The 8,214-nt window shown below is 54.2% G+C and overlaps 1 protein-coding gene across 3 annotated transcripts; it reads left to right on the forward strand.

Moving 5' to 3' along the window:
- Positions 1 to 556: 556 nt before the first annotated feature.
- On the forward strand, positions 557 to 8,214 carry RBM15 (RNA binding motif protein 15). Of its 3 annotated transcripts, none has more exons than XM_015650815.3 (2): positions 557 to 4,087; positions 7,822 to 8,214. In XM_015650815.3, exon 1 carries the CDS (start codon positions 653 to 655, stop codon positions 3,470 to 3,472), a length of 2,820 nt encoding a protein of 939 aa, XP_015506301.1. In that variant the 5' UTR covers positions 557 to 652; the 3' UTR covers positions 3,473 to 4,087; positions 7,822 to 8,214. The 3 variants fall into 3 exon arrangements, with proteins under 3 accessions (XP_015506301.1, XP_015506300.1, XP_015506302.1); XM_015650814.3 differs by having other exon boundaries at positions 557 to 3,535; positions 3,852 to 8,214; XM_015650816.3 differs by having other exon boundaries at positions 557 to 3,535.

Below are 8,214 nucleotides of genomic sequence, written 5' to 3' on the forward strand. Positions count from 1 at the left end.
ATGATAAACCAGGAGTGGATTTAGGGGGAGGGCGCACTCCTTCGTGAGCGGCGTAGGGACTGACCAATCAGAGCAAAGAGATGGGTTGACTAGTGACCAATGAGAGCAGAGGGCGGGGACTGAGCAACTCGCGAGACTTGGAGCGGTACGACGGGAACTCACATCTAAGCGAGAGAGCCAATGGGAAAGGGCGGGGCGGGGCCGCAGGACGATTATTGTAACTGGCAGGTAGGAGAGCCAATCAGAAGGAGAAAGTAAGTTAGGCCCAGTGTCCAATGGGTAGCGAAAATCCTCCCATGGTTGAACTGCCGCGATTGACAGGCAGGACCGTCCAATGAGATCACCGCGCCCTTTCTAACTGCCCAATGAGCGAGGGGGGCTGGGAGGCGCGCGACAGCGGCAATTCCCGCTCCCCCCACGGGAGCACGGGGCTGGCAGGCAGACGGACAGCGCGGCGGGCCAATGGGAACGCGCAGCGCCAGGCGGAGGGCGGAGCGCCCCAGAGGCGGCAGCCAATGAGCGAGGGCACCGCCCTGGGCAGCCAATGGGCGCGGGGGAGGCGGCGCGCGCTGCCGGCGCGGCTCCCAAGATGGCGGCGGGTGCGTGAGCGGGGCGGTCGGGGAGGCCCGGCGGGAGCGCGGCCGCCGCCGCCATGAAGGGCAAGGAGCGCTCGCCCGCCAAGGCCAAGCGCTCCCGGGGCGGCGAGGACTCGGCGTCCTCCTCCTCCTCCTCGCGAGGCAGCAAGAAGCCGAGCGGCTCGTCCGGCGGAGGCGGCGGCTCCAACGGCGGGAAAGCGGCGGCGGCGTCCGGCGAGAGCAACAGCGGGAGCGGCCGGCGCGGCGCCCACGCGGACAAGGGCGGCCGCGCCGGCAGCCGCGAGTACGAGACCGGTTCGGCGGCGGCCGCGGGCGGCGGGAGCCGGCACGGCTACAGCGGTAAAACCGCGGAGGCGTCGCGGAGCAGCAGCAGCCGCGGCGGTGAATCGCGGGCGGCCGCCGCCTCCTCCTCCTCCTCCTCGTCGGAGCCGGGCGGCGGCGAGTACAAGACGCTGAAGATCAGCGAGCTGGGCTCGGCGCTGAGCGACGAGGCCGTGGAGGACGGGCTTTTCCACGAGTTCAAGCGCTTCGGGGACGTGAGCGTCAAGATCAGCCGGCTCCCACCCGGCGCCGGCGCCGCCGACGAGCGCGTGGCCTTCGTCAACTTCCGGCGGCCCGAGGACGCGCGCGCCGCCAAGCACGCCCGCGGCCGCCTCGTGCTCTACGACCGCCCGCTCAAGATCGAGGCCGTCTATGTCGGCGGAGGCAGCGGCCGCCGGCGCAGCAGCCGCTCCCCGGCGCTGCTGGACAAGGAGTCTCCCTACGGCGCGGCGGCGGTCGGGGCGGTGGCGGCGGCCGTGCGGCACCCGCCGGCCGGGGCCGCGCAGCGGGCGCTGTCCCCCGCGGGCAGCGGCGGAGCTTTGGGATACCGGGACTACCGGCTGCAGCAGCTCGCCCTGGGCCGGCTCCCGCCGCCGCCGCCGCTGCCGAGGGAGCTGGAGAGGGAGCGGGACTACGGCGGCTTCTACGAGGCGCGGGTGCGGCCGGCCTACGGGCTGGAGCGCGTGGCCGGCGTGGCGGCGGCCGGGGGGTTCCGTGGAGGAGGAGGAGGAGGTGCCGGAGCGGCCGGAGAGGAGGAGATCAGCCCCGAGGATGACCAGAGAGCCAACCGCACGCTGTTCCTGGGCAACCTGGACATCACCGTGAGCGAGTCGGACTTGCGGCGAGCGTTCGACCGTTTTGGGGTCATCACTGAGGTGGACATCAAGAGGCCGGGGCGTGGGCAGACCAGCACCTATGGGTTTCTTAAGTTTGAGAATCTGGACATGGCGCACCGGGCCAAGTTGGCCATGTCGGGGAAGGTGCTGCTGCGCAACCCCATCAAGATCGGGTACGGGAAAGCCACCCCGACCACCCGGCTCTGGGTGGGTGGCCTGGGGCCCTGGGTGCCCCTGGCCGCCCTGGCCAGGGAGTTTGATCGGTTTGGCACCATCCGCACGATCGATTACCGCAAAGGGGATTCCTGGGCCTATATCCAGTACGAGAGCCTGGACGCGGCGCAGGCAGCCTGCACCCACATGCGGGGGTTCCCCCTGGGGGGGCCGGATCGCCGGCTCCGCGTAGACTTTGCCGACACAGAGCATCGGTACCAGCAGCCCTACCTGCAGCCCCTGCCCTTGCCGCCCCCGGCTCATTACGAGCTTGTGGCGGAGGCGGCTGCTTTTGGGGCTCACCGGGGAGCCCCCCCTGACCCCCTCCGGGGGGCCCGGGACAGGACGCCACCGTTGCTCTATAGAGACCGTGACAGAGACCTTTATCCCGAGACAGAGTGGGTGCCCCCGCCGCCCCCTGTGCGGGACCGGAGTAATCGGGCAGCTGCCTATGACCCACTGGAAAGCCTGGAGCGCCGCCGGGATGGGTGGTCCTTGGAGCGGGACCGCGGGGAGAGGGAGCTGGGCAGTAGCAGTAGGGATCAGCCTAGGAAACGGAGACTGGCGGAGGATGGAGGCCGGCACTTGGACCGTTCCCCTGACAGCGAGCGCTCCTCTTCCTCCCGAAAGCGCCACTGCTTGGCCACAACCTCTCCCCCGGACCGCAGCCCCGAGCTCCTCGGAGGCCGGGAGCGTTACAGTAGTGACCCTGAGCGCTCATCCCGCTTGCTCCTCTTGGAGCGGCCTTCCCCCATCCGGGAGTCCCGCCGGGGCAGCCTGGAGCGGGGGCAGAACGAAAAGCGAGACCGTAAGAATTCCGCGGAGCGGGAGCGCAAGCATCGCGCCGCCGCCGCCCAGGAGTGCAAAAGTCCGGCCAAAAAGGACGAGCGGGCGGCGGAGGGAGGTGGCGGAGGCTCCCGGCTCAAACCTCCTCCCCAGAAACAGCAGCAGGATGGAGCAGCGCAGGCCGGGGCAGCGCCCAAGCTGTGCCTGGCTTGGCAGGGGATGCTCCTGCTGAAGAACAGCAACTTCCCGTCCAACATGCACCTGCTCCAGGGGGACCTCGGAGTCGCCAGCAGCCTCCTCGTGGAGGGAGCGACTGGGGGGAAAGTGGCTCAGCTCAAGATCACCCAGCGTCTCCGTCTGGACCAGCCCAAGTTGGACGAGGTCAACCGGCGCATCAAGGTGGCGGGTCCCAACGGATACGCCATCCTTCTGGCCGTGCCCGGCGCCTCAGACAGCCGCTCCGCAGCCGGAGCTGCCGAGGCCGCCACCACCTCCACGCAGAGGCCGCTCAGGAATCTGGTGTCCTACCTAAAGCAAAAGCAGGCTGCTGGGGTGATCAGCCTCCCTGTGGGGGGGAACAAAGACAAGGAGAACAGCGGGGTCCTGCACGCCTTTCCGCCCTGCGATTTCTCCCAGCAGTTCCTGGACTCCACGGCCAAGGCGTTGGCCAAATCAGAGGACGACTATCTGGTCATGATCATTGTCCGTGGGGCATCCTAAGGCCCTCCTGTTCTGTTCCCAGCCCTACCTACTCCTCCATGCAGCCCCTCCAGCGTGTGCCAGGTGCTATGGGATACCGCCTTAGCCAGCCCTGTCGTTATTTTAAATAGATCTTTGTTTGTAGGTGACTTTCCCAGCCCAATTTTCTGTTACTACATTTTTCTATAAAGGTAGAAACCAGAGAGGTTGGTTAGGAGTAGTGTGAATAGAATATTTTGAGAATTCCCTATCAGCGGGGACGGCAGGGAGGCTCAGCCTGCTATGATTTACAGAAAATAGAAAAAATAAGAAAAACTAGGGTGGGGGGGAGGGGGGGAAGAAAAACTCCTGTCTTCTTCATTTAGATTCATGTCCTTTTTTCATTTCATGTATTTTAAAGCAAGTCCCAAGAGCTCATCCTTGAGAGAGCTCCAAACAGAACAGACCAGATTTAAAGCACTCAGTGGAAATGGAAAACCACACTTTAATAACAGACTGGTGTCAGCCCCTCTTTTGAGTCCTTGAAATTCCGTGTTGGCCCCAGGCCAGCGGCCCTTTGGCCCGTGGGATCCCTTCCCTCGGGAGCCGCAGTGGTTTCCCCGTTGAGTCGCGTGGCTCAAGGTCGACGTTTTTCAGGTGAGCAGCAGCTGCTCTCGGGTACACAGCAGAACACTGAATTCCTTTTTGGAAAGGGGTTCCTTTTTCATCCAGCCCCCCAGGTGCATGCACTGAAACTGGGCTTTTTAACAGGTGTATTTCCCTGATTTCCCGCTGTATCCCATATGTGCACTTTGGGTTTGTAGCAGTGACGAGGTTTGGTGAAGAGCTGAGGACTTTGTTGCAAACCAGGAATGTCTTGTGCTCACTCTGGTGTGCAGGAAACAAGGAGGTGCTTTAAGGAGAACTTGAGTTATATTGTGGGGTTTTGGTTTTACTGCCTTTTTTGTTTTGTTTTGTTTTTTGGGTTTTTTTTCCCAAGAGTTGCAGGTTCAGTGGGGTCTGGTTCCACAGGGCAAACTGAGCAAGGAAGTGCTTCTCTCCAGAGATGCTTTTCATTCTGTGATAATTTAATTACATAAAAGTTCTCATTAACATTTTACCTCTTTGTTAATAGCAAGGAGCTGCTGTCTGCTAGGGACTTTTCAGGTACAGTGTGCAGTGGGCATTACATGAGGTTTATCACGGGCACCTGGAGTAAAGTGGTTTTAGCATCTTGGAGAAATACTAAAAATCCTCCAAGACACTGAGGTTTGAGCTCTTGTTCTTGTGATTCAAAGATGAAACGGTTTGCAGGTTGTTTTTTGTTTTGTTTTTTTCAAAGAACATAGTTAATTTTTTCTTATTTTTCCCCAATTATTGGGCACTTTTCTCCAGCTGTCTTAGCCACCTTGGTAATCCAGGCATTTAGGAGGCAAGAAGGGATCTCAATCCCTGATGGGATCTAATTCCATGATACTCTGTTTACCAGCAAAAAGGATGTTGCAGCAGCTTCTAAAACTGAAGTGTAAATCTCACTGTATCTCTTTACAGGCCCCAAAATTGTTATCTTGCACTTAAACCCAGAATGTAATCTTGCACTTAGCCACGTTTTCAGGGATTTGGGCAACGGAGAAGAGACGCTGCCTCACTAGGTCCATGCTCCAATAGATTCCGTGGATAATTGATACAGGCATGGGTTGATTTCTGTTACAACTTGCATGGCAAAAATCAAATTCAAGGTGTGAGATAGAATGCAAATAGGAGATGAAGGAGGAAATGTTTTGAATGTATTTCATGGGTGTAACTGAACTTGCTTGAGTTTCTGTCACAAAAATAGGAATTTTTATTACTGAACCACTTGTCAGAGAGGGCTGTGGTTTAAGAGGGCTTTGATTCCTTTATCTGGCCAGAATGAGTGCACCCAGAATCCCAAACATCGTGGTGAACTGAGAATTCCAATGTGGCAGCATCTCTTAAACACAGTTTTTATAGTTACTTTTCTTTCTAAATGAAAAGGTGAAAGCCTCATTTAATGCTCTTAAATTTGAGAGTAAACCCCAGGATTTCTGGGTTGTCCTTCAATGTGAATGTAAGAAATGGCAGAATTCAGCTGTTCAGCTTACTATTAACAATGAGAATTTTTGGGAATGGCACCAGAAATGCAAATCACTGTGTTTAAGAAGCTGCAGCGTGTTTACCACTTACTGCAAAGAATGTTTCAATTGGAGCAGGTGCCTGTTGTGTGTCAGCAGGTGATCAATGCTTGCATTCAGAGGGAGTTTTCTCATTTCATCTGACAGAAATCACTTCAAGAGTTCTCTAGGAAAGAGACTTGAATAGCTGGGAATTTAAATCTGCCCAAAACCGGGGGGGAAAAAAAAAAAGCACTGAAGTTTATGTTGGACACTTAAAGTCACTGAGAGCAGCGTTTGTTCCGCTGATCCACAGCAGGCACCTGCTTAAAAACCCATAAAACTTGGGGTCAGCATAGCTTGTGAAAGCCAGCTTGGTTTGGGAAGTTTTTTGGGAAGAGCATGCTAGGTGCACTTCCACTTTTCCTTGGAAAATCACCGTGGTTCCACCTGCCACTGCCTGTTGTGCTGTGCTGGAGGGCGAGAAGGAACAGGCGAGGCTGTGTTTGACTCCAGGTTTTCTGGTTCCTTATTTAATGGAGCACCTGCTTCTTTGAATCTGGTTTATTTGTGGTTGCTGCTCTGTTTTGTAAGCAAGGATTTTACCACCCTTTGAGGGTTCTTGTGGCAAAACTTTGGCAGCTTTTTCTTTTTGCCGGCACTGAATTCCCGTGCTGCCATCCCGGGTGCAGCCGGGCGGGCTGGGCTTTCCTCCGTGGTCTGAGCTGTTCCCCATTGGAGTAACTGTCCACTGAAGCTGGCTTGGCCAGGGCTGAAGGTTTAGGAGCCTGTGGGTGATACCACTGTGTGCAGAGCAAACCAGATGTAGCAGTTGTTGGCTCTCTCCTTGTGTCTGGTGAGAGCTCAGTATTCCCTCCCGACCTCGTGTGCAGCTGATGTTCTTCTATTTCATTAGCGTGTTGAATTAGCCTGGAAAAAGGATGCCCTTTTCCTCAATCATTTCATCTTTATGCTTCGTGCTTTGGGGAAAGAACCTCAAATGACTCCTAGTTTTGTTTGAGATTTTTGTTTGTTGTTTTTATTTCTTTCAATTGGAAACTTTGTGCAACTCCCTTGGCCTCCAGCCAGTGGCTTTGTTTGCTCCCACAGGAACACCGAGGTTATCCTCAATCCAGAGGTTTTAGGGGCACAAATACCGACACATCCTTGTCAGCCTCACAGAGAGAAAAGGGCATTATTCCCAGGCAAACCTTGCCCTCTCTCTCTTTTGTTTCCTATAAAGATGGAATATTTTGGTGACAATTTTCTTGGCCTCTGTGGAGAGCCAAGTTTTACAAAGAACGAGTTTTAATTTCTCGTGTGGGTTTGGGAACCCTCTGGTTGATGGTAACTGAGGTGAAAGGCCTGAGGTATTCATGGGGAGGAGGAGTGAATCAAAATTGTGAAGACAAGTTCAAAAACTCTGAGGACTCAGGGAAAAATGGCTTGGAAAATGGTAGTTCCTGGCTGTAAGCAAAACAGTGTTGAGAGCAGCGCTCCTGGGGAGTGCTGTGTACCCAGAGGGGAAGAAATGGTTGCCACGTGGCTCTAGAGCTTTTGAGGTTCTTTCCCTTTTGTCCCCTTGTTTATTTCTTCATAGCACCGAAAGACAGATAATCCAATGATGGATAGACTGAACGATGAGGTGATTTTTGTATCAGGCTTAAAGCAGACCAGGTGGTGCAGAGAATGGTTCATTGAATATTCATCTTCCTGCAGTTCTGATTGTGTGAAAACGATGGCTAGGAGATATGACTTGAATAGTAACAATTTTAAATTATATTGGGTGTGTCTTTGATTTGACCTTTTAATATTGGCACTGTCTGCTGTTAGAACTGCGCAGCAAAACGAGAGCAAAAGAGCTGTGTAACACTACATTTCATGGTTTTATTGATGAGTTTCCTTCAGGAAATACCCAGCGAGGAAAGTCAACCAAATTAACAAGAATTAGGTTGGTTTTTCTCCTGGTTAATGATTTTGATGTGTTACTGCAAGTTGAGTAATCATCAGTACTGTAAGCCTAGTTTAATCCTGGTCCAAAAAAGCCCTGCACTACTTGCTTTGCATCTATCCCTAGAAGGCGACTTCATTCCGAGGTTTCATGCCCGTGGGTGGTTTTGGTGCTTTTTGAAGTCCAAATAGAATATTCAGAAAGGCCTCGTAGCTCTTTACGTTCATCTGTATAATGTAGGGAGGGGAGAAACCCAGATCTGGTGTACACATTTGTATTGAAATAACATTTTTTTTTCCTCCTGCAAGCAAATCTGGTGGACTGCAGAAGACAACCGCAATGGATACCAAGCTCTAATGGACCTTTGGGAAGAGAAGCTGTGGCTTATGTGGAATTTACATGGGCCTCCTGGTGGAAGAAAGCTTATCTGTTTAGTATTTGTGCATTTTACTAAAATGGCAGCTTTAAAAAAAAAAAAAAAAAAGTTGTGTATCTGCTATTGTGATGCCAATGCCCGTGTTTTAAGTGGAAAAAAAAAAAATGACCTCTTTGCTTTGTGCTGTGTACACAAGATTGCTGGAAAAGTAAAGGAATACCCTTTTTATGGCTCACACAGCTTAAAAGTAGCTGTCACTCAAACATGCGCTCACAGTTGAGCTGATTTTGTTTCATTCTAAATAAATTGTTTCTTTTGAGGAAAA

This window comes from Parus major, chromosome 26 (assembly GCF_001522545.3).
Source record: "Parus major isolate Abel chromosome 26, Parus_major1.1, whole genome shotgun sequence".
Lineage (NCBI taxonomy): Eukaryota > Metazoa > Chordata > Aves > Passeriformes > Paridae > Parus > Parus major.